At 36.5% G+C, this 26,720-nt stretch overlaps 1 protein-coding gene and 3 long non-coding RNA genes across 14 annotated transcripts; 2 read left to right on the top strand and 2 right to left on the bottom strand.

The window, feature by feature from the left end:
* The first annotated feature begins 2,761 nt into the window (after positions 1-2,761).
* Positions 2,762-20,178, top strand: LOC125474437 (receptor-like protein 7). Of its 2 annotated transcripts, none has more exons than XM_048578223.1 (2): positions 2,762-5,401; positions 19,604-20,178. In XM_048578223.1, exons 1-2 carry the CDS (start codon positions 2,805-2,807, stop codon positions 19,965-19,967), a joined length of 2,961 nt encoding a protein of 986 aa, XP_048434180.1. In that variant the 5' UTR covers positions 2,762-2,804; the 3' UTR covers positions 19,968-20,178. The 2 variants fall into 2 exon arrangements, with proteins under 2 accessions (XP_048434180.1, XP_048434179.1); XM_048578222.1 differs by having other exon boundaries at positions 2,762-5,405; positions 19,608-20,178.
* LOC103935068 lies at positions 3,907-26,293 on the bottom strand. Of its 9 annotated transcripts, none has more exons than XR_007255996.1 (8): positions 26,152-26,291; positions 25,699-25,824; positions 25,139-25,578; positions 24,928-24,999; positions 21,464-21,576; positions 20,746-20,784; positions 18,497-19,863; positions 3,907-3,995 (listed from the first exon to the last, which is right to left on the bottom strand). It is a non-coding gene; the product is annotated as an uncharacterized LOC103935068 (long non-coding RNA). The 9 variants fall into 9 exon arrangements; XR_007255993.1 differs by lacking the exon at positions 3,907-3,995 and adding an exon at positions 16,822-18,424; XR_007255994.1 differs by lacking the exons at positions 3,907-3,995; positions 18,497-19,863 and adding an exon at positions 20,359-20,583 and having other exon boundaries at positions 26,152-26,281.
* LOC125474440 lies at positions 6,179-7,745 on the bottom strand. Its single transcript, XR_007256000.1, has 2 exons — positions 7,085-7,745; positions 6,179-6,345 (listed from the first exon to the last, which is right to left on the bottom strand). It is a non-coding gene; the product is annotated as an uncharacterized LOC125474440 (long non-coding RNA).
* On the top strand, positions 8,303-19,539 carry LOC125474439. Of its 2 annotated transcripts, none has more exons than XR_007255999.1 (5): positions 8,303-8,734; positions 8,866-8,919; positions 15,644-15,843; positions 16,185-16,276; positions 17,338-18,432. It is a non-coding gene; the product is annotated as an uncharacterized LOC125474439 (long non-coding RNA). The 2 variants fall into 2 exon arrangements; XR_007255998.1 differs by lacking the exon at positions 17,338-18,432 and adding an exon at positions 19,390-19,539 and having other exon boundaries at positions 8,573-8,734.
* Positions 26,294-26,720: the final 427 nt, after the last annotated feature.

Raw genomic sequence — 26,720 nt, 5'->3', positions numbered from 1 at the left:
TACAAATAATGTTGATCTTTAAAGAAAAATAAAAACATTAGACCCTAAGCTATAAAATTAAAATTTTCGTTGGAGATGATTCTTATGCCAACAATTTTTTAATCTTAAATGTACTCATTCATATAATTTTCAATTTTTTTTTATTCTATGTACCCATTCTTAAATACACCAATTTGTTATATGTAAAATGTACCCTTTTTTAATATAAAATGTGCAAAATTTTTTATATAAAATGTACCCAATTTTTTAATATAAAATCTATTCAAAATTTTTTAATCCATTTTTAAACTTATATGGGTACATTCTTTTTCGTTGATTTGAGAATGTATCCATGTCAAGTTTAATCGAAGAAATGTACTAATGTTATTAAGCCTAATATCTTCTTCCTTCTATGTTTTGAAGAATGTACTCATGTTTTGGTACAATAATTTTTTTGTTGTTAATTTTGATAAATGCACCCATACACACACGCACGCACACAATATATAAGAGAGAGAGAGAGAGAGTATAATTTATATTTTATTATTTTTAATCCCACAAATTATGAATTTTATTTAAAATCTCATTAATATAAACAAATACAAATTTAAATAAAATATAGTAACTTACACTATTACATTAATGTCAGGAACTTTGATAAAAAACTAAAAACACACAAGGTTTCAATCAAAGAATATTGCTAGGAACTGCATCCAAAGTGTTTCTTTTTTAAAACTTTATCTATAAAATTAATCATGTTAAATCTTGCAATATATAATTAATATTGTGCACACCCAAAAATATGTGTAAGTGCTGAATAGGATATTAACTAGCTTCGAAAGACTTCCATCGATTCGTCGGCCTGTCACTTTGAATGCATGTTTAGCTTCACAAGAACGTTTATGTTGATGATCAATGGCTTATAATCTGGTTCACGAGACCTCATGCCCATGATTAGTGGAACAAAAGTTACTTTGTTTATGAAAAAGATAGGAGCCTCAGTGACATTTTTATTAGTAGGAGTGACAATTAATTGATTGTTATGTGTGCAAAGCTCGAGAAAATAAAATACTAAACCTAAATTGAAGGCTAAATTAATTAATAGTCACGTACTATTGAATAAATTGTGTGTATATATTGTAAATCCTACTACATGGAAGAACTTCAACTCATGTAATTAACATGAGATAAGTAAGTATAACGATAAATAAATTGAGGTATGGAGTATATATACACAGAATTAGAACCTGTATTAAAAAGATAAATAAGCATTGAAATGAGTCACATATGTAAACGATGACTTGACTGCAAGTCTTCAAGTGATTTTATCTGCTCAAAGTATTATGTTCACATTCTTTAAGATCAAACAAACATACATATTAAACTAAATGATCAAGTTTGTAAATTATTACATGCAAACGATGAATGACTTCTATTCTTCAAGTGATGGGGATGGGCTGATTTTATCAAAACGATGACTTGACTTCAAGTCTTGAAGCGATGGTCTGAGCAAATTGTTATATTCACGATCACCACCCATTTCTCCACCGTCTTGACTTCTTGTATGTTTAGGATCACTATTTTTTTGGATTCTTTTGTAGTCCATAGCTCCCGTAGCTCATTGAAAGAAACAACTTTGTATATACTGTCTACAAAAAAAGGGACGTCGATTTCTCCACCTTTAATTATGTGAGATCCTAAGCATATTTAATCCGGACATAAAAATAAATAAAAACAAAAACATACATCATAATCTGAAAAAATAAGAGTCCTTTTGATGACCTAAATTTTTAGTTTTTAATTTTGAGAAATGAAGTCATTTAGTACTACGATTTAGTGATATTACTCTTTAATTGTAAATGAGAGATTTTAGACTCGAATTTGGTAAATAAAAAATTCATACCAATTTATTGCCCTACCCTTTTGGGAAATAACCACACACTTGTCTCTCCTATTACACACACGTCATTGTATCTAATCAGTGCATTGAACAGATGAAACAAAAACAACGACTAGGATTAAATAGATGTGTGTACGGTTAGAAAACTAGAGTGTTTACAACATTTCTCTTTGATTTTTAGTTTTCAATTTTCAGATTTCTTTTCAAGGATTGAATAAAGGAAATTTAATTGGTAATTGTTTTCAGCTTTCAACAGTGAACTAGTATTTATTAGAAACTATCATTCCGCTTATTATCTAATGTGGACTTTGTGGTGTCTTGTTTATTGATTTTCCCATCATGTTTTGATGTTCCAAATGTTAGCATGTTTCTAGAGGATTCTCAAGATAAGGGCGTGGCACTAATTCTCCCATTTTTTTGAGCGGATTGATTGAAATTGATAAGTTTCTTTAATGAGTAATCTATATTCTATCTTCAAGGGTTACATGTTCCAATTCGATCCTAGACAAAAAGGCTTTAGTGAAAAATGAAGAAAAAAGAGTGCAAAATGATACTTTTTTTAACGCTTATAACGATTTTCAAAAGTTAGAAAATAAATTTGCCGAATTTTTAATACCCTTGTCCTTAATCGCTTGACTTCAATTGAGGTTGCCTAATAGATACGCAAAGCTTTCCTATAGTAGCTAGGCTAGCTAGAGCCGTTGCAATTCATCAATTCATCACTAATCAATCGACTAATCAATTCATGACTTCCAAGTCTTCAATTGATTGAGACATCAATTCACCACCCACTAATCAATCGACTCATGCTTTTTTATTTATTTATGCTTTGCATGAGTTGTGTCTATAAAAGGAGTTAACTTCTCTACTCTTAATTATACGAGAGCCATAAAACAATATTTCCTATAACCAAAAACACACTGCCATGAAAATGGAATCTTTGTTGTCCAAATTTACCTGTTTGCATTGTCTTCTTTTGCTATTACTCAATGCTACTCACTGTTTTTCATATGTGCATACTCAGACACAGACACTTTGCCATGCTGACGAGCATTCCTTCTTGTTACAATTCAAGGAAAGCTTTACGATAGACAAGTCAGCTTCTGGATCTCCTTTTGCTTATCCGAAGGTAGCATCTTGGGCTCGAGAAGGAGATCAAAATCAGAGTAACTGTTGTTCGTGGGATGGTATTGAGTGCCATGCGGAATCTGGCCATGTCATTGGCCTTGACCTCAAGAGCAGCTGTCTTTATGGTTCTATCAATTCCAACAGCACCATTTTCCGACTTGTTCACTTGCAGATGCTTGACCTTTCAGATAACAACTTCAATTCGTCTGAAATACCATCGAGATTGGGCCATGACCTTTCGAGTCTGTCTTATCTCAACCTTTCACATTCTGCATTTTCTGGCCAAATTCCATCTGAAATTTCAAAGCTATCCAAACTGTCTACCCTTGTCTTGTCTTACAATAATGGTTTGGAGCTTACGAAGTCCAACATGAGAATCCTAGTCCAAAACTTGACCAGCATAAAACAACTTCATCTTGGTGATGTAGGCATATACTCCACTGTGCCTGATATCTTAGTCAATGCATCTTCTCTCACATCTCTCAATCTAAGCTACTGTGGGTTGTATGGGGAATTCCCAGTAGGCATTTTCCACCTACCAAATCTAGAGGAACTTAGATTATACTCGAACACAAACCTAAATGGTTATTTTCCCACATTTAACAGGACCAATTCCCTCAAAATATTGGTTGTTTCAGAGACAAATTTCTCTGGTGAACTTCCTAGTTCTATCGGAAACCTTCATTCCTTGAATTACTTTGATATCTCATACTGTGGTTTTGATTCCCATGTTCCATCTTCATTTGGAAACCTTACCCAGCTCAGTTTCCTTGAGATGGCTTCATTTCATGACGTTTCTGCAGGCCAATTCTTAGTTCCTGATTCCTTGTCTTGTTTTGGAAAATTAACCAAGCTCAACTACTTGGATCTTTCGCATATTAACTTACGGGGGAATTTCCCACGTTTTGTGGCTAACCTGACCCAACTTGCATTCCTATATTTGTTTGACAATTCATTAACTGGTGAAATCCCTAAGTCGCTTTTCCACCTCAGAAATCTTGAACATTTGCACCTCTCCTTCAATGATTTGCAAGGAGAATTTCCTAAGTCGCTTTTCCACCTCAGAAATCTTGAACTTCTTGGCCTTTCCGATAATAATTTGAGTGGATTAGTTGCGTTTGATGAGTTTTCCAACCTCAAAAAGTTGAAGGCACTTGGTTTATCAGACAACAGGTTATCCGTGCGTGTCAAATCTGGTTCAAGTGCTACTCTTCCAAAGTTCAAAATTCTAAAGTTGGGTGAATGCAACTTGACAGAGTTTCCAGAATTTTTGAAAAATCAATACGAATTGGGAGCCCTAAACCTTTCTGGTAACAACATTCATGGCCAAATACCAAAATGGCTTTGGAATGCAACTAGAGAAACTTTGGTCAATCTCGACCTCAATTATAACTTCTTAACAGGCTTTGAGGAAAATCCAGTCACTCTTCCATGGAAAAATCTACAACTGTTTGATCTTGGTAATAATCGGTTACAAGGGTCATTGCCAATTCCACCACAATCTATCACGGTTTACATGGTCGACAACAATAATTATAGTGGAGAAGTTTCACCATTGTTCTGCAACGTGAATTATCTTCAAGTTCTTGATTTGGCCAACAACAACCTGAGTGGTATGCTTCCACAGTGTTTGGGGAAGTCCAGTAGCTTGGAAATACTGCATTTGATGTTTAATTCTTTCCACGGCCATATTCCTCCATTTTGTGCTAACAAAAATAGTTTGAAATTTGTTGGGTTGGGTTACAATCGGTTACAGGGGATGCTACCAAGATCAATGGCCGATTGCATTCAGTTAGAGTTTCTTCACATTGGCAACAATCAGATTAGTGACATCTTCCCTTCTTGGTTAGGGGTACTTCCAGTATTGAGGGGTCTCATTTTGGGGTCGAATGCATTTCATGGGATAATTGGGAAGCCTCCAACTGATCATGAGTTCCCAAACTTATGCATCATTGATTTATCCAACAATCTATTTTCAGGTATGTTGCCTTCTAAGTACATGGAGAACTGGAATTTCATGAAATATGTTGTCACGAACAAGGAAAGCCGGTACTTTGTAGTCTCATCGAACAACAGCACAGATAAATATGGATATTACTTTCAATTTTCATACGAGATGATAATTCCTGTAAAAGGTGTTAAGTTGACATATGATCGGACCCCCTATGATCTGAGACTCATAGATTTCTCAAGTAATAGATTTGAAGGAGAGATTCCAGCAAGTATCATTGGGAGTCTAAGAGCACTTCAGTTGCTAAACCTCTCCAACAACACTCTCTCTGGTCAAATCCCCTCATCTCTGGCGAACTTGACTGCTCTTGAATCATTGGATCTCTCTCAAAACAAGCTCTCAGGAATGATCCCCGGTTGTTTGGCACAACTCACTTTCCTTGAGTACTTAAACGTGTCGTATAACCATCTTTGGGGGCCTATACCACTTGGCCAACAATTTGGTACATTCCTAGAAGATTCATACCAAGGAAACTCGGGTCTGTGTGGAGAGCTTTTGTCCAAGAAATGCGAGGTTTCTGAGAGCTCGAGACGACTGCCACGATCAAGCTTTGAAGAGGATGAAGAGGCTGGGTTTCCATTTGAGTTTGACTGGTATGTAGTCTTGCCGGGAGTTATTAGCGGACTAATAGTGGGAGTGGTTGCTGGAAACACATTGGCAGACAAGAAGCATGAATGGTTTGTGGAGACATTCAGCAGGAGGAGAAAGCCAACAACCGCAAGGGCGACGAGGGGACGCCGAACTTAGCTTGATGTGTCTACCGGCTAGAGATATGTTTGGGCCTTCAAGGCCAATGTCATGTTTTTTATGATTTCTGGTGCTTCAGCATATGTTGTTATGTTATATTACAATAATGGGGTTCTATAAGTTTGCTTTGTGTAATATTTCTACTTCATCAAATTCAGTGTTATCAACTAAGTCGTTGGAATTACATTTCCTGTTTCCATTTGCTTCTACGTCAAAACTAGCAAAAGTGTCATGCTCTGCTGTGGGTCTTAAATTCGTAGTTTATAGCAAATATGAATCATTTCCCTAATAAAGAGAGAGTTTGAATAACAAGTACATAATAAGCAATTGATACTCAAAAGCTACCAACAGCTTAACTGCATTCATAAACACATATATCACTATACACATAATAGATACTTCTGAAAATTCCATAAAATCACAAATCAACCCATTCATTTCTAAAATAACTCTTTAAGTTACATTACATTTTATTTACTTTGCATTCAAAGCATAAGTGCAATCCAAATGGGAGATTTCTAAGTTACAGTTATATACATTTCCAAAAGTTTCCCACATTGATTAGTCGTTCATTCTGCACCTGCATTTTACCAATTCTACGTTAAGTGTTCTATATACAACTCAGAAAAGCAGATTTTAACAACTACAAGGACGGACAGTAACACCGCATGACGATGTTATGATAAAAAATGATAAACAACATACTAAACAGAAGTGATGTTTTAAATCTGGAATGAATGCATACCTATGAAGAAAATAAAACATCCTAGTAACATTTCAAAATCCAAATCAGAAAATAAAACAAAATTGAATGAACCATGAAGAAAATTTATTCTCCAACAGAAAACTCAGCTACACAAAATCATTGAATTGGAATGAAACTAATGAGAATAAATTGAACAAAACCTAACTCAATTGAAGCTATTCTCTGAAAATCTTCTGAATTAAATTAATAAAACAAAAATAAAAACTTTATAAAGTTAGAGATCATAAGAAAGCATATTAAAGCAGGCAAAAAGAGAAGGAGACAGAGCATCAACTAACAGCAGATTTCCTCCAGACTTGCTTAAGAAGTTGGGTACAGATCTGTCTTCTAATGCAAAACCATAAAGTGAGTTGTAATCTAAAGGCTCCTACCTTAAAATTAGACGTATTTATCAAATATATCATTTAATAATCCTCACGCATGTAATTATCCTAAATAATCAAATGCGAAACATATATCATAATCTTCGGTTGAGAAAGTCAGTTTGTTTTATGGGGTTTTCACTATTTTCAAAATCAATATCAAATTTTGTAAGGATGAGAAAAGAATTTACCTTTGGAAAAGTCTGAACGGTTGCGGCAGTTGGTAGAATCGAAGAGATTTTAGCAGATGAGGCGGGGAGGAAGACGGGGAGAGTAGAGGCAAGCAGCGTGGTGAGTGTTTTAGCGGTGAGAAAAACAATGTGGGAACTGGGAAGTATCTAGAGAAACAGTGGGTTTACAAATTGGAAAGATTTTTTAACATGCCCAGAACACACGATGTGAGTCGTTATATGTTTTTATATAAATAGTACGATTTTTGTATTAAAAAATTAATAATATAAAAAATAAAAATTTTCATCGCTTATATAATAACATTTAGTGTACCACTTATATTATGAACAACAAAAAATTTCTCGACAAGTTGAAGAGGCATGGCCTTTTTGGCCATCTTACAATGTAGCTAAAAAAAATAGCACTGAAAAATGATAGTGAAACAGGGGCTTTTTTGTCCTTCACTGTACTTAGAAACTGTGTTTATTTTCGTTATTGAGCTTTAGTATAGATAATTTATTAGGGCTTTTCACGTGTAAATTCTCCATAAGACCAACTTCAGTTTTTGAACCCAAATTCAAATTTTTTTTAGTACATTGATATTTTACACTAAAGGGAGATGGAGTTTGGTTATGTCACATAATGAGCAATCTAATTTGGTATCGAATTCACCATCCACGAAGTTCAAACTTAAGACCTTTCACTTTCAAGTGAATAGGAATATTAGACCGTGTTACTGAGACCCCAAACTCAAATATTTAAGTTTACTAAAAAACAAAATTTAAGTCTATAAACAGTGAATGTTACTCAAGACCTAAATTTCATGACTTAAAATATTACTTTAATCTAAAGAAGGCTTTTCAATTTAATAAGTGTTTTTCTCAATTTGTTTTGTTCTGTGCATTTCAATTTAATTGTTTTTCTCAAATTTTTTCGTAATTTGTTTTTCTCAGTTTCGGTGATTTGAACACCTAAATCATGTTCTGTTTTTTATCATGTTGATTCAAAGAATGGCCCTTTCTCCTGCCAATCATTTGAACCTAAATGATTAAAAACAGTTCACATTTGCTTCCATTTCCAAGTTGTCATTTGGTTTAAGGTTTTGTAATTTGCCAGCCAAAAGTATAAAATGTCAATTTATTGGAGGTGCTTTTCATTTTGTGATTTAGTTTTATTCCAAGATTTGTTAACCCAATTGCCATTTTACATTTAAGTTAAGTTTATTCCAGGCCTCTGTTACTTTAAAGCTTCATGTTTCTTTACACTTCGTGTTTTACAAGAATCTAGGGCACAGATGAAACCGTGCCAAACTTGGCATTTGGTCATTCAAACAATTGAATGAAAGAAGAAAATTATGGCAAAAGTGGTTGTTAATGAATCTGGATTCATATGGTTGTTGATTTGAAATTGCTTTTCACTTTGAGCAGGGTGCAAGTGGTTAATTAGTTAATTGTTTTCACTCAAGTTTTGCTGATTGTTCAAATGAGTTTTAATCACCTAAATCATGTTCTGTTTTTAAATGGGGAGGTTAGTGGGATCTGTTTTCATAAGTCCCTTTATCTCTCGATGTGAAGCCCACAAACCAATTAGTGACGGTTGAAAGCCTCAAACATTGCGGGCCGAAATGGAGGTACAGTGACGGTTAACAACCGCCTCCATTGTCGATGACGGTATGTTGAATTTCTCGAATTTCCCTTATTTGGGTTTCTTCTATCCTTTTTGCGTTTGATTGGGAGTTTATAAATTAGGGTTCTTGGGGATTTTAAGGTTTTTTAACTCCTTTTTTTTTTTTTTTTTTCAGAAATTGCGTTGTATTTCTCAGATCGGAGCTGTTACGAGTGGCAAGCTAGAGCTGGTATAGATTACGAATATTAGTTTTGCATAGCACTGTAAGTTTGATTGGTAAGGTCATCCTAATTTAAAAAAAAAACAGCCATCTTTCAATTCAATAGTTAAGGCCCTCATTCAAATATGAGTTTTGCATAGCACTGTAAATAGTGTGTGTAGTTGCAGAATTCCTATTTTGATTGGTAGCTTTGTTGTTTTTTGTTAAGTTGATTTGAATTTATAACGAATTTACTTATTTTTTAGTACAATTATATGCTTTCTGGTATTTTGAATCTTTGGATGGAGTTAGTCAAGAGGGCATTGTAATTTTTCAAATTTAGGCTCGACAAATGATTGAAATTTTGAAACTTTGAGCAATTAAAGGCGTTTGGTTTGAGTTTCCGCATTTCATTCACTATGTAGTATATGTGACTGATTATGTTTTTGGTTAAGGATTCGGGATTTTGGGTGATTAGGTTTTAGTTTCTAGCTTTTGGGTTTTTGGGTATATTTTGTGTGAAAGAGAGAGAGATTGGAGATCCAATCGCAGCGACGAATTGAAGAAGATTAAGATCATAGTGATGAACGGAGACGAACAGACCCTCTCCTTAGACATCGATCCTTATGAGAATGTAAAACCCTTACTTTTCACTTCAGCAGAAACCCCCAATTGATATTATAGTTCTTTCGATTAATTTTGAAGTTCAAGTTCTCCTTTTTTTTACTTGATTTTTTTTTTTTTTGGTGATAGGTTGAGAATGTGAAAGCTCTGGTAGAGGTGGAGGTGAGAAATTTAATTTAATTCATGATTTATTGTTGTTTTTTATACTTTATTTTTGTGGGATTGTGCTGTTTTGGGGAAAACAATATTAAATTGAAATAAAGTTTAGGTCTTTCTGTAATTGCGATTTAGAGTAAGAGATGAAGAACTGAATATGATTGTAGAATTAAAAGTTCAGAACTTTTTTGGTTTGAAAGTTAATTTTAAATTTAGTTAGCTGATTAGTTAATAGAGAAATGTATAACAAATGCGTGATATGTTTTTCGACGCATTTGAGCACACATGGGTGATTAGTTAGCTGCTTCATGCGTTTAATTGGAGGGGGGGAGGGGTGATGTCGGTGTCACAAAGAGGTTTGCATGGTTTGCACAGTCACAGGGGGTGGGTGTAGGATTTCAGGAAGAAAAAGGGGGGGCCTGAGCGGTGATGCTCGAATTTGGGGGGGGGGGGGGGGGGCTGTTTCTGCGTGTGTGGTCTTTAGTGAAATATGGATCCATAACAGCTTTAAATTTTTGCTTTTTACATGCTTTACTACTCTCTAATTGTTCAAGTCTGTCAATCGATTGATGGGTTTTTCTTTCAATTCATGAAAAGAAACCATATCTACGAGAAGGCCATGCTTGTTGAATTGTAATCTTGTCTTGGCCCAAAGATAATTGATCCGGCCCATACACAAAGAAAGATCCATGCACATGCTAGAGAATTCTAGCAAAGTTCAAGTTGGTGGAAGAGTCTAGAAGAATGGTGAGGATTCCACCAATATACAAGATTAGTGTAGATAATTCTAGCTTAGGAAGGTAATGAAATTATCTAGATATCTCTAGCATGATGTTTTCATGCTTCTCCAAGGTTCCATCCATGCCTATAAAAGGAGAAGGCATCCACACCATTTGTAACAACCAAGAGAGCAAGTAGCAAGAAGTGAGAGTGTCAAGTAAGAAGTAAGAAGAAGCAACAAAGCTTCTAAGAGTGTTTGAGTGTTTCCTTTTGTACTAAGTTTGTGAGTGAATAAAAACCTTGTGTAATATTTTGAGAATTCTTTCTTTCTCTTGCCTATCAATTCCGCTGCGTTACATTTTTCTTTGTGAGATAAACATCTCCAGAGTAGTGAAGCATTTTTAAACCCCAACAAAGTGGTACCAGAGCTATGGCTAGCAATGCTATGGCAGCCTTCTAAGTTCCAGTGCTCGACAGCAACAACTTCGATAATTGGAGTATCAAAATGAAGGCCCTTTTGGGTGCACACTATGTCTGGGAAGTCGTGGAGAAAGGCTACACTGAGCCAGAAGATGAAGCTACTCTGTCTCAACCCTAGAAGGAGAGTTTGAAAGATTCAAGAAAGAGAGACAAGAAGGCTCTCTACCTCATCTACCAAGCATTAGATGACAATGGCTTTGAGAAGGTCTCGAGTGCAACCTCTGCCAAGCAAGCATGGGAGAAGCTTCAAACCTCTTACAAAGGAGCCGAACAAGTGAAAAAGGTTCGTCTTCAAGTATTAAGAGGTGAGTTCGAATCTCTACAAATGAAAGGGTCTGAATCAATCTCTGATTATTTCTCAAGAGTCTTAGCCGTTTCCAATCAATTAAAAAGAAACGGAGAAAAGTTAGAAGATGTTAGAATTATGGAGAAGATACTACGCTCGTTGGACCCCAAGTTCGAGCACATTGTCGTGACGATTGAAGAAACTAAAAACTTGGAAGAAATTAGTATAGAGCAATTAATGGGTTCACTACAAGCATATGAAGAGAAACATAAGAAGAGGCAAGGGAATGATGAGCAGCTCCTTAAGACGCATGTTCAGCCAAAGAAGAAAGACGAAAGCTTCGACAACGAGAGAAGCCGATACGGAAGAAGTCGTGGTCGAGGTCGCGGACGTGGACATGGGCGTGGATGTGGTTGGAACTTAAACAACCATATCAACTACGAAAGAGGAGAAAGCTCAACAAAAGGTCGCGGAAGAGGACACTCAAACTCAAGGTATGAAAAATCTCAAGTTCAATGCTATAATTGTCAAAAGTTTGGGCATTATGCTTGGGAATGTAGATCTCCAAACAGCAGACTTGATGAGAAGGTCAATTATGTGAAAGAAGAGCAAGAAGAGAATGGCGTTGTGCTACTAGCATGCAAGAACAATGATGGAGACCAAGACTATACATGGTACCTTGACACTGGCGCCAGCAACCACATGTGCGGAAGAAGAAGCATCTTCGTAGAGCTCAATGAATCAGTGAGTGGCAACGTTTCTTTTGGAGATGAATCCAAAATACCCGTAAAAGGAAAAGGTAACATCCTTATTCCCTTGGAAAATGGCAGTCACCAATTAATTTCAAATGTCTACTACGTGCCCAATATGAAAAGCAACATTTTGAGTTTGGGTCAACTCTTAGAAAAAGGTTATGATTTTCATACGAAAAATTATATCCTTTTTCTTAGAGATGACAAAGGAAGATTAATTGCCAAGGCGAAAATGTCAAAGAATAGGATGTTTCCCATGAACATTCAAAACGATGTTGCAAAGTGTCTTAAGATATGTTACAAAGACATATCTTGGCTTTGGCATCTTCGTTTTGGGCATCTTAACTTTGGGGGATTGGAGTTATTATCTAAGAAGGAGATGGTGCGAGGCTTACCGTGCATCAGCCACCCTGATCAAGTTTGTGAAGGATGTTTACTTGGGAAACAGTTCAGGAAAAGCTTTCCAAAGGAGTCGACCACAAGAGCCCAGAAGCCACTCGAGCTCATTCACACCGATGTGTGCGGTCCAATAAAACCAAGCTCTTTGGGTAAAAATAATTATTTCCTTCTCTTTATTGATGATTTTTCAAGAAAAACCTGGGTGTATTTCTTGAAGCAGAAATCAGAAGTCTTTGGAGCATTCAAGAAGTTCAAAGTCGATGTAGAAAAGGAGAGTGGTTGCAAGATCAAAGCCATGAGATCTGATCGAGGAGGAGAATTCACTTCGAAGGAATTTCAAGAGTTTTGTGAAGCAAATGGAATTCGTCGACCTTTGACAGTTCCAAGATCCCCTCAACAAAATGGAGTGGCAGAAAGAAAAAATCGAACCATCCTTGACATGGCTCGAAGCATGCTCAAAAGCAAGAAATTGCCTAAGGAATTGTGGGCAGAAGCTGTAGCATGTGCTGTCTACCTATCCAATCGGTCTCCAACAAGGAGTGTGTGGGGAAAAACTCCGCAAGAAGCATGGAGTGGAAGAAAACCAGGTATTTCTCATCTAAGAGTTTTTGGAAGCATAGCCCATGTACACGTACCAGACGAGAGACGAGAGAAGAACCAAACTTGACGACAAAAGTGAGAAGTTCATCTTCATCGGCTATGACACCAATTCAAAAGGCTATAAGCTGTATAATCCAAACAATGGGAAGACGGTGATCAGTCGAGACGTGATGTTCGATGAAGAAGTAGAATGGGATTTTGGCCCGCATGCAGGTGATCTTCACTTCTTTCCTCAATTTGAAGAAGAGAATGAACAAGGGATGATGGAGCAAGCAAGAGAGGTTCAACAAGAATCCACTACTCCACCTGCTTCACCAACATCAACCAATCATGGTAATTCATCAACATCAGAATTGTCAAGTGGGAGTCTAAATGAAAGAGAAGTACCACGCACAAGAAGTATACGAGATCTTTATGAGGTAGCTGAAAGACTTGATAATCCTACACTTTTCTGTCTCTTTGCTGATTGTGAACCAGTCGACTTCCAAGAAGCAGTGCAAGATACTAAGTGGAGGAAAGCAATGGATGAAGAAATTGAAGCAATCCAGAAGAATGATACATGGGAACTCGTTATTCTTCCGAAAGGACACAAAGCCATCGGAGTCAAGTGGGTGTACAAGACAAAGAAAAATGCCAATGGAGAGGTCGAAAGATACAAGGCAAGACTAGTGGCGAAAGGTTATAGTCAAAGAGCCGGAATCGACTATGATGAGGTATTCGCACCCGTTGCTCGGTTGGAAACTATACGATTACTAATTTCTTTGGCAGCTCAAAACAGTTGGAAGATTCAACAAATGGATGTGAAGTCCGCCTTCCTAAATGGAGTCCTTGAAGAAGAAGTCTACATTCAGCAACCGTCAGGCTATGAGATCAAAGGGCATGAAGACAAAGTTCTGAAGCTGAAGAAAGCCCTCTATGGGTTAAAACAAGCGCCACGAGCATGGAATAGTCGCATCGACAAGTACTTTCAGGAAAACAACTTCATCAAGTGCCCTCATGAACATGCTCTTTACGTCAAAGTCAAAGATGGAGATATTTTGATTGTGTGCTTATATGTGGATGATCTAATCTTCACCAGGAGTAATCCAAGCATGTTTGAAGAGTTCAAGAGAGTGATGACCAAAGAATTTGAGATGACCGACATCGGGTTGATGGCATATTACCTAGGCATTGAAGTCAAGCAGAACGAAGAAGGAATTTTCATCTCCCAAGAAAGCTACACAAAGGAGATACTGAAAAAGTTCAAAATGGACGACTGCAAGCCCGTGAGCACGCCAATGGAGTGCGGAGTCAAACTAACCAAGTATGACAAAGGAGAAAGCGTAGATCCAACATTTTTCAAAAGTCTAGTTGGAAGCTTGCGCTACTTGACTTGCACAAGACCAGATATTCTCTATGCTGTCGGATTAATCAGTCGCCACATGGAGAATCCCACAACTACACATTTGAAAACGGCCAAAAGAATTCTTCGATACCTCAAAGGTACTGTTAACTTTGGCTTGTTTTATTCAAGTTCTGATAACTACAAACTTGTTGGATATAGCGACAGTGATTGGGCAGGAGATTCCGACGATAGAAAAAGCACTACTGGATTTGTGTTCTTCATGGGAGACACTGCATTCACATGGATGTCGAAGAAGCAACCGATTGTCACTCTCTCTACCTGCGAAGCTGAATATGTAGCTGCTACTTCATGTGTCTGCCATGCAATCTGGCTGAGAAACTTGCTGAAAGAATTAAGAATGCGACAAGAAGAGCCAACAAAGATCTATGTCGACGACAAGTCTGCAATAGCTCTAGCAAAGAATCCAGTATTCCATGACAGGAACAAACACATAGATACCCGTTATCATTTCTTAAGAGAGTGCATTGCAAGAAAGGATGTGCAAGTGGAATACGTGAAGTCTTAAGACCAAGTTGCCGACATATTCACCAAGCCACTCAAACAAGAAGACTTTGTCAGACTAAGAAACTCAATTGGCGTCACAAGACAAGATTAAGGGGGGATGTTGAATTGTAATCTTGTCTTGGCCCAAAGATAATTGATCTGGCCCATACACAAAGAAAGATCCATGCACATGCTAGAGAATTCTAGCAAAGTTCAAGTTGGTGGAAGAGTCTAGAAGAATGGTGAGGATTCCACCAATATACAAGATTAGTGTAGATAATTCTAGCTTAGGAAGGTAATGGAATTATCTAGATATCTCTAGCATGATGTTTTCATGCTTCTCCAAGGTTCCATCCATGCCTATAAAAGGAGAAGGCATCCACACCATTTGTAACAACCAAGAGAGCAAGTAGTAAGAAGTGAGAGTGTCAAGTAAGAAGTAAGAAGAAGCAACAAAGCTTTTAAGAGTGTTTGAGTGTTTCCTTTTGTACTAAGTTTGTGAGTGAATAAAAACCTTGTGTAATATTTTGAGAATTCTTTCTTTCTCTTGCCTATCAATTCCGCTGCGTTACATTTTTCTTTGTGAGATAAACATCTCCAGAGTAGTGAAGCATTTTTAAACCCCAACAATGCTGTGTTGAAACTCTAAATTTCACTCTTTAGGCCCTCTTTGACTTGAATTCATAGCCAGTGTGACTGCTTTTGCAAATTGAATTCAATTTTTAGCTTGGCAGAAGGCGTTTAAATTGGTGCAACTTTCCACTTCTTGGTTCTCTAATCCTAGGGTTTTGGTTTTGGTTTTTTTTTTTTTTTTTTTTTTTTCTTTTCTCTTCTCTCTCTTCCTCTTAGTACTTTGATTTGGGGCGACAATGATGTAGCCTGATCCACAACACCACAAACAACAGCACCCGCAACATCAGCAACAACACCCTCAACATCAGCAGCACCACCCTCAACATCACCACCGGCCCCAATGATGCGTCAGCCGTCAGTATGGCCCGTGTATCACAACCCGCCTGTGCTCTCTCCTCCTCTTCCTCCTAATGATGGTTTGTACCAAATTATGCCTTTGTCTTTGCTATTTTGTTCTGGTTCTTTCCTGTTTAAGTTGGAAATTAATGGAGAATAAAAGAAAACAATTTGAATTGTGGGGAAGTACCTAAACAAGAATTTGGTTGCATTATACTTATTTTGTTGACTGGGATTTTCAACTTTAAAGTGTATTAAACCATTAGAACTGGTTTTGGATCTTGAAGTTATTGAGATTTGCAATCCAAGGGTGTAAATGATATTTGCAAATAGTGGTTTAATTTTTTTAAGAAGTTTAGTGCAGAATTTAATGAATTTTCCCTTTTTTTATAATGCGTGACAAATGGTTTGTTTGTTGCAGCTCATGCTGACAGTTTTCTTGGATAAAAGATGAGAAAGCTTGCACAGAGGAGAGCAGTTGATTATACTAGCACTTTCGTGCGATATATGCAGGTAAAGTATTCATTTTTTTTATACTTGTTCTTCTCTCTTTGACTTTCTTACTGTCATCATTTCGGCAAGCAGTCACCATTTAAGGATTAAAATCTAATTTTTTATAAAATTAATCATGTTACATCCTGCAATATATAATTAATATTGTGCGCACCCAAAAATTTGTGTAAGTGGTGAATAGGATATTAGCTAGCTTCGAAAGACTTCCATCGATTCGTTGGCCTGTCACTTTGGTTAGCTTTACAAGAACGTTTATGTTGATGATCAGTGGCTTATAATCTGGTTCACAAGACCTCATGCCCATGATTAGTGGAACAAAAGCTACTCTGTTTGTGAAAGAGATAGTAGCCTCAGTAACATTTTTATTAGTAGGAGTGACAACTAATTGATTGTTATGTGTGCAAAGCTCGAGAAAATAAAACACTAACCTCAAATTAAAAACTAAATTAATTAATATTCACGTACCATGAATAAATTGTGTGTATACATAGTAAATCCTACTACATGGACGAACTTCAACTCAAGTCATTAACATTAGATAAATAAGTGTAACAAAAAATAAATTGAGTTAAGGAGTATATATACACAGAATTAGAACATGTATTAAAAAGATAAATAAGCGTTGAGATAAGTCACATATGCAAACGACGACTTGACTTCAAGTCTTCAAGTGATGGCGATCACCTGATTTAATCTACTCAAAGTATTACATTCACATTTTTTAAGATCAAACGAGCGTATAGATAAAACTAAATGATCGTGTTTGCAATTATTACATGCAAACGATGAATGACTTCAAGTCTTCAATTGATCAAGACATCAATTCACCACCCATTCATCGATCGACTCATACTTTTTTTTATTTATGCTTCACATGAGTTGTGTCTATAAAAGGAGTTAACTTCTCCACTCTTAATTATTCGAGAGCCATAAAACAATATTTCCTATAACCAGAAAAACACACTGCCATGAAAATGGAATCTTGGTTGTCCAAGTTTACCTGTTTCCATTGTCTTCTTTTTCTATTACTCAATACCACTCACTGTTTTTCATTTGTGCAGACTCAGACACGGACACTTTGCCACGCTGACGAGCACTCCTTCTTGTTACAATTCAAGGAAAGCTTTACGATAGACTAGTCAGCTTCTAGATCTCCTTTTGCTTATCCGAAGGTAGCATCATCTTGGGCTCGAGAAGGAGATCAGAATCAGAGTAAATGTTGTTCGTGGGATGGTGTTGAGTGCCATGCGGAGTCTGGCCGTGTCATTGGCCTTGACCTCAAGAGCAGCTGTCTTTATGGTTCTATCAATTCCAACAGCACCCTCTTCCGACTTGTTCACTTGCAGATGCTTGACCTCTCAGATAACAACTTTAATTCGTCTGAAATACCATCGAGATTTGGCCATGACCTTTCGAGTCTATCCTATCTCAACCTTTCACTATCTGCATTTTCTGGCCAAATTCCATCTGAAATTTCAAAGCTATCTAAACTGTCTACCCTTGATCTGTCTCAAAATAATGGTTTGGAGCTTAGGAAGTCCAACATGAGAATCCTAGTCCAAAACTTGACCAGCATAAAACAACTTCATCTTAGTGATGTAGGCATATACTCCACTGTGCCTGATATCTTGGTCAATGCATCTTCTTTCACATCTCTCAATCTAAGCTACTGTGGGTGGTAGGGGGAATTCCCAGTAGGCATTTTCCACCTACCAAACCTAGAGGAGCTTAGTTTATACTCAAACATTGGTTATTTTTCCTACTTTTAACCGGACCAATTCCTTCAAAACATTGGATGTTTCATCGACAAATTTCTCTGGTGAACTTCCTAATTCTATCGGAAACCTTCATTCCTTAAACTACTTTGATATCTCATACTGTGGTTTTGATTCCCATGTTCCATCTTCATTTGGAAACCTTACCCAGCTCAGTTTCCTTGAGATGGCTTCATTTCATGATGTTTCCGCAGGCCAATTCTTAGTTCCTGATTCCTTGTCTTGTTTTGGAAAATTAACCAAGCTCAGCTACTTGGATCTTTCGGATATTAACTTACAATTTCCCACGTTTTGTGGCTAACCTGACCCAACTTGCGTTCCTATATTTGTCTACAATTCATTAACTGGTGAAATCCCTAAGTCGCTTTTCCACCTCAGAAATCTTGAACATCTGAACCTCGCCTCCAACTGTTTGCAAGGAGAATTTCCTAAGTCGCTTTTCCACCTCAGAAATCTTGAACGTCTTGGCCTTTCCGGTAATAATTTGAGTGGATTAGTTGAGTTTGATGAGTTTTCCAACCTCAAAAAGTTGAAGGTACTTGGTTTATCGGACAATAGGTTATCCGTGCGTGTCAAATCTGGTTCGAGTGCTACTCTTCCAAAGTTCGAATTTCTAAAGTTGGCTGAATGCAACTTGACAGAGTTTCCAGAATTTTTGAAAAATCAATACGAATTGGGAGGCCTATACCTTTCTCGTAACAACATTCATGGCCAAATACCAAAATGGCTCTGGAATGCAACTAGAGAAACTTTGGTCAATCTCGACCTCGGCTCTAACTTCTTAACAGGCTTTGAGGAGAATCCAGTCACTCTTCCATGGAAAAATCTACAACTGTTTAATCTTGCTAATAATCGGTTACAAGGGTCATTGCCAATTCCACCACAATCTATCACGGTTTACATGGTCGACAACAATAATTATAGTGGAGAAGTTTCACCCTTGTTCTGCAACTTGAATTATCTTCAAGTTCTTGATTTGGCCAACAACCTGAGTGGTATGCTTCCACAGTGTTTGGGGAAGTCTAGTAGCTTGGAAATACTGCATTTGATGTTTAATTCTTTCCACGACCATATTCCTCCATTTTGTGTTAACAAAAATAGTTTGAAATTTGTTGGGTTGGGTTACAATCGGTTACAGGGGATGCTACCAAGATCAATGGCCGATTGCATTCAGTTAGAGTTTCTTCACATTGGCAACAATCAAATCAGTGACATCTTCCCTTCTTGGTTAGGGGTACTTCCAGTATTGAGGGGTCTCATTTTGGGGTCGAATGCATTTCATGGGATAATTGGGAAGCCTCCAACTGATCATTGATTTATCCAACAATCTATTTTCAGGTATGTTGCCTTCTAAGTACATGGAGAACTGGAATTTCATGAAATATGTTGTCACAAACAAGGGAAGCCGGTACTTTATAGTCTCATTGAACGACAGCACAAATACATATGGATATTACTTTCAATTTTCAAACGAGATGATAATTCCTGTAAAAGGTGTTGAGTTGAGATATGTTCAGACCCCCTATGATATGAGACTTATGGATTTCCTTGGGTACTTCAACGTGTCGTATAACCATCTTTGGGGGCCTATACCACTTGGCCAACAATTTGGTACATTCCTAGAAGATTCATACCAAGGAAACTCAGGTCTGTGTGGAAAGCTTTTGTCCAAGAAATGCAAGGCTTCCGAGAGCTCGAGGCAACCGCCACGATCAAGCTTTGAAGAAGATGAAGAGGCTGGATTTCCATTTGTGTTTGACTGGTATGTAGTCTTGCCGGGAGTTGTTAGCGGACTAATAGTGGGAGTGGTTGCTGGAAACACATTGGCAGACAAGAAGCATGAATGGTTTGTGGAGAAATTCAGCAGAAGGAGAAAGCCAACAACCACATGGGCGAGCAGGGGACGTCGAACTTAGCTTGATGTGTCTACCGGCTAGAGAAATGTTTGGGCCTTCAAGGCCAATGTCATGGTTTTTATGATTTCTGGTGCTTCAACATATGTTGTTATGTTGAATTACAATAATGGGGTTCTATAAGTTTGCTTTGTATAATATTTCTACTTGATCAGATTCAGTGTTATCAACTAAGTAGTTGGAATTACATTTCTTGTTTTCATTTGCTTCAAAACTAGCAAAAGTGCCATGCTTTGCTATGGGTTTTAAATTCATAGTTTATAGCAAATATGAAACATTTCCCAAAAAAAGAGATGGAGTTTGAATAACAATACATAATAATCAATTGATACTCAAAAGCTACCAACAGCTTAACTGCATTCACAAACACATATATCACTATGCACATAATAGATACTTTTGAAAATTCCATAAAATCACAAATCAACCCATTCATTTCTAAATATTTCAAAAATTAACAGAACAGCTAAACCGACAAGGTAAAACAAGTCTTTAAGTTACATTACATTTGATTTACTTTGCATCAAGAGCATATGTGCAATCCAAATGGGAGATTTCTAAGTTACAGTTATATACATTTTCAAAAGTTTTCCACATTGATTAGTCGTTCATTTTGCACCTGCATTTTACTAATTCTACATTAAGAGTTCTATGTCCAACTCAAAAAAGCATATTTTAACAACTAAAAGGACGGACAGTAACACCGCATGACGGTGTTATGATAAAAAATGATAAACATACTAAACGGAAGTGATGTTTTAAATATGGAATGAATGCATACCTGAAGAGTTGATTTCAAATTGGTGATCCCTTTCCCATCCTGGTAACATTTATCAATTGGAATCAATAAAATTTTCTTGATGAGGGCAAAGCTAGGAGTCTCAATTTCAAAATCCAAATCAGAAAATAAAACAAAATTGAATGAACTATGAAGAAAATTTATTCTCCAACAGAAAACTCAGCCCCACAGAAAATCATTGAATTGGAATGAAACTAATAAGATTAAATTGAACAAAACCTAACTCAATTGAAGCTATTCTCTGAAAATCTTCCGAATCAAATTAATAAAACAAAAATAAAAAATTTAAAAAGTTAGAGATCAGAACAAAGCATATTAAAGCAGGCAAAAAAGACGGAGACAGAGCATCAACTAAGAGCAGATTTCCTCCAAACTTACTTAAGATGTTGAGTACAGATTGTCTTCTAATGCAAAACCATAAAGTGAGTTGTAATCTAAAGGCTCCTACCTTAAAATTGGACGTATTTATCAAATATATCATTTAATAATCCTCAAGCTTGTAATTATCCTAAATAATCAAATGCGAAACCATTTACTTGGTCAAATCTTATAATTGCTCAGTTTGTTTTTTACTTTCCAAAGGCAAACAGCTTAGAAACATATATCATAATCTTCGGTTGAGAAAGTCAGTTTGTTTTATGGGGTTTTCACTATTTTCAAGATCAATATTAAATTTTGTAAGGAAGAGAAAAGAATTTACCTTTGGGCAAGTCTCACCGGTTGCGGTGGTTGGTAGAATCGAAGAGATTTTAGCAGATGAGGCGAGAAGGAAGACGGGGAGAGTAGAGGCAAGCAGCGCGGTGAGGGTTTTAGCTGTGAAAAAAACAAACGGTGGGTTGATAAACTGAAGAGATTTTTTAATGTACGCGAACACAAGATAGTTTACCATTTGTCTTTATATAAGTGGTAAGATTCTTGCATTAAAAAATTAATAACATAAAAAATAAAATTTTCTACTATTTATAAAATAACATGTGATGTATCACTTGTGTTACACACACAAGAAAAAATTTCTGGACAAATTGAAGAGGCAGGGCCTTTTTGGCCATTTTACTATGCAGCTAAAAAAATAGCACTGAATAATAATAGTGAAACAGAGGCTTTTCTGTCCTTTCATTGTGCTTAGGAATATTATTTTTTTTTTCCTTATTGAGCTTTAGTATGGATAATTTATTGGAACTTTTCACGTGTAAACCCTCCATAAGACCAACTTCAATTTTTGGACCCAAACTTAATTATTTTTTTTTATTACATCGATATTTTACAATAGAAGGAAGAAGAGTTCGGCTAAACCACACAATAAACAACCTAATTTGGTATCGAACAAATCACATCAATCAACCTCAAGCAAATATTATATTTAAAAGAGAGATGGTTATAAAACATGGATGTATACTCTTACAGATTAATCCTAAAATTCGTATTCACGTACCTATATTCTCACAAGTGGATCGAAAAATGATTTGAGTTTTCACATTTTCTCCTCCAATTTGTACACTCAAATTTGAATTTTAAGTTCAAAGTTCAAACCTTGCATTGTAGAAGGCAAAATTTATATTTCGTTGTTACATTGGTGCTCCACAATATAACTTGTGTATTATATGAAACTTATATTTGAGTTCGAATTTGACAAAAGCTTATATTTAGGTTATAACTAGAAAAATTGCCCGCGCTTCGCTGCGGGTTTTAAAACCTTTATCCACAACATGCATGAATAATTTGCACAAAAAGATGCACTACAAAGACGGTACGAACGGAGTCACACCCTAAAATGCACCAATGCAGATAACACGCATTTCACTAGAGTAAATCCAACAAAATCACAAATCAATACAGACATCTCTAAAGAATTTAAATGACCAAGAGATGAGGGAACCAAGCTGATAAGTATTTAAATAACCAAGAGATGGGTGAACCGAGCTGATGAGAATTTAAATAACCAAGAGATCGGTGAACCACGGGAAGAAAAGTATGCTACCTTTTATTATAATTGGAACGAATTTAAAAATATCTCACCATCACACTGCCCAGAACTACAACTCTAAGGAGAAAGTGAGAATTAAAGAGCTATTCTCCAGATGATTCTCAAAACATCCTTTTACAATTTTTCACCCAATATCTCCAATGTATGATTATAGGTCAAATGCACAACAGTAAACTGGGTAAGGGGGAAAATCTACCCTAGGAGTCAATAACGAAAGGAAATACAGGCTAAAACACTCTTTGAATTGTTCCAACAATAGGATAATAGGATTCACTAAATCATTAGGATAATAGGTTCCACTGGATGAGGGTGCGCGAGCATATAGTTCACCTGCAAGGATACATCAGACCATCCTTCAATCTCGCTGACAACAAACCTACCCTCTCCCTTCTCTCTCTGTCTGAATTCCTTTCAAATGACAGACAAATACAACCACCATACATGAAATCACATTTTCGCTTCTCCCAAGCACTAAAGCTGAAAAACAAAGTAGACTTCCGAAATCAAAATAATTGATTTTACCATCCTCAACGTGCTCGAAACCCAAAAGAACAAAGACAGAAATGAAAGCAAAGAGAATAACTTCAATCATAAATGGACTTAAAGCACTCAATTCAGTGAATTCATTAATCTTCTATCTTATGTTCCCTCTATTTTCTAGGAAACCAATAAGAAAATGAGAAATGAGTTTAACGCTATTCAAAAGGGAGAAAAGTGCGAATTCCCTATCACTCAATTTCTAATATCAAACAAACAAAATTAATCCAAACCCAAAACAACATTAAACGTAAATATTCAAACTTTACTGCCTTTTAGCTCTCTGAATTTACTATCAAACCAAAAACAGAAACTAAATCCAGTAAAAAAATTATCCATTTTTTAAAACCACTTGTCATTTCAACATTAAAAAAAAGGAACAGAAACAGTCCTAATTACTCCACGACACTGCGCTTTTTTTGGTCTAGTAATGCTGGATACATGAAAACTTAAAGCTCCAAAGTAGACATCCAAGAAAATTAAATCCTTCTGCAAGGGATACAACTATTAACAAAGATTTGGGAAATTTCAATTTTATGAATTTCTGAATGACAAGCTCAGATCTTGGAAATAAACAATAATATTACTATAGGCAAAGAAAAAAGAAGAAAAATGTAAGCCAGTATTATAGGTGGTCCATGGAAATGACAAATTGCACTGCAATAAATCTCCGAATTGCTCATTGTCCACCATCCCCAACTCAAACTCAAATAGAGAGAGGCACCACAGGGGTTAGAAATTTAATATTAGTGTTCAACTAAACTTCTAGAGTCCCCAAAAAAAGATCCTATTTTGCTAAAGATACCCGAAACAGTGTACAATGCAATCCAAACCCAATCAAATTAAAATCCCTAATATCAAATTTAAGAATCCCAATTACGCAAAAACTGACCTAATTAATGGGATATCCCAGTGAGTACTATTCAAATGTTTCATTACAGAAAAGAGGTAGCTGAGAAACCTCATATCTGAGAACCGAACTGAGAAGTTGGTTTATGTTGCGGAAGTGAACCAAGAAATAACTTCTCCATTTCAAAGCCCCAGTAAATCAGAGTCTACAGATGTCGGATTCTCTCTATCCCAATCAACCAAGTTCTCCATTTCAAACTTCCCATCAAATATTTGACAGCAATACAACCAATAACAATAAAAAATTTAAACCAATCCAAAAACTAAAACCCTTTTAATTTTCCATGTGTATTCAATGATTTGGTTACTATAAAAATAGGAAATATGGAATAATTAGTTGGAGATAGAATCACATATAGAGCTAGCAGAGGAAGCAAAGAAGATATGCAAAAGCATATTAAGAGATCATCATATTGCAAAAGCTACATAAGCAAATTAAGAGATCCTCATATTTGGAGACAGACACACATATAAAGCTGCAAAAACAAATTATTATTGCTGACAAAATACTTGAAAATATAAAGGCTAGGGATTTTCACTCTCTCACTGGAAAAAAAAAAAAATCCCATTTCTGAGTAATATAACCAAACTCATCTTATACAGCAAAGAAGCATAGGACTGAGAAATCAGATCCTAATTTCCAATATCAATAGAGTATGCATTATTCAACTTAAACGTTAATTTCGTTAATGAAGATTAAAATAGGCGCAAAATCCATACAATTTATACGTTACCATTGATTCAAGTTCTGGTAAGGTGTGCGACGGCGATGAGAAGGCGACGTGTGCAACGGAGATCAAATATACCTGCCATCAACCAAAACCAAATGCAAGCAAAACCCATAAGAAAAACCTATCAACTAAAACCAATAATTTATCAATTGCACTACTTAGGTCAAACCCACATTGACATTTCACCCAGAAAAGTAAAAAAAAGAAAAGTTACCTTGCACTGGGCCTCCTGGGCATTTCATGTTCAAACTCCGGGCACTTCATTGGTTGGTGGAAATACCAACGGAGATGAGAAGGCAGGGTGAACAACGAAGATTGCAAAGCAGGGATTGAAGAGATAACGAAACAGAGATCGAAGAGATGGTCAATCGCGTTGCAGAGTGAGAGTTAAGATAAGAAGATACTCACAGCCCAAAACGGATGACATCACCAACACGTAAATCCATATAAACCTTTATGTTCACCCGATTATTAGGCAAGAGAAAACCATTAGGAACAATCAAGAGCCTTTGTATAGAGTTTAACAAAACACCAGCCATCCACACTGCAAAGTTAATTACTAATTTGTAAACAACTCTTAAGATTTCTCAGGTCAATGCGTGTTTTCATTCTTTGAGCCAAACGGTATGGATAAAAAGCGAGGAAAGCAATCAGCTGCATATAAGTACCGGAAACATGGAAATTCATAACCCATACATCGAAAACAAAATCGGAAAGAATTCAAATTAAATTAAATAAACACGATTGAACAAAAGAAGCGTTTGAATTACTCACAATTGTCGAAAATTCGAATGCAGTAATGGAGGAGGAGTTGCAGAGAGGAACTCTGTTCAGCTTTTACTGAAAAGAGGATGATGATTTTTGGTGTGGAAATAACCAACCCTACACCCGCACCTCAACCTCCCCTCCCCCCCCCCCCAACCATACCTCCCCCTTCTCTCTGTGTGCAGCAAACACGCGTCCCTCTCCCAGAAGGCACCCACCCTCTCAACTTCTCTCCCTGTAATCCCGCACCCAAACCCCACTCTGTCTACCTGGAACCCCTACCGTCAACCCTCTCTCTACCTGCAACCCATCAACCCCTCTGAGAACCATGCCTCTGACGACATCGACAGCAACCACCCCTAAAAGCAGAATGACTGAAGTGCCTCCAGATCCTGTCCGTTGGATCTGGTTTGAAGCGGGCAAAAGAGTCATTTAGACTCTTTCTGTGCAACGCAGCCCAACACATCGGACAACCCACTTCTGAAGCCCACACCTGGCCCAAAACCAGCAACCCAAAATAGGCCCAAATCAGGCCTAGGGCACCCAATCCTACGGACAATATTACCCTCCTAACTTTTAGTAATTACCCCAGTCCAACACTGATTTGGTGGCAGCAGTGTGTAGATAAAGCAAAATCAAGGGGCAAAAATTTGACTGTAGCTAAGCTACAATCAAATCTTCCTCAATTTTAGAATAGATAATATTCCAACCTATACGGAAAGCCAAAAGTTAAAGGATCTAACATCACCGTCTAAAATCTCAAAAGTGATTACATGACATGCATGCGTTATTAAACAATATTTGGTTACTCAAAGATGAGTAAGAACTCCTATTTAAAATTTCTCAAAATTGTTCGTTGTCAATTTATAGAACTTCATGTTTATAATCAGAACCGTTCATATTATAAATCACCTTATAAAGATCGCCTCTACAAAAAATCAATTAAAACTAAGATCGTTTAGTCATCAAACTGTTTAAAAACAAATGAACGGTATTGGTAAGAGCATTACAGACTGTATATGTATTTGCTA

Source organism: the organism of the source record quoted next, unplaced genomic scaffold (assembly GCF_019419815.1).
Source record: "Pyrus x bretschneideri cultivar Hongxiangsu unplaced genomic scaffold, Pyrus_bretschneideri_v1 Contig12, whole genome shotgun sequence".
Classification (NCBI taxonomy): Eukaryota; Viridiplantae; Streptophyta; class Magnoliopsida; order Rosales; family Rosaceae; genus Pyrus; species Pyrus x bretschneideri.
This window is presented reverse-complemented; position numbering and strand designations above follow the sequence as displayed.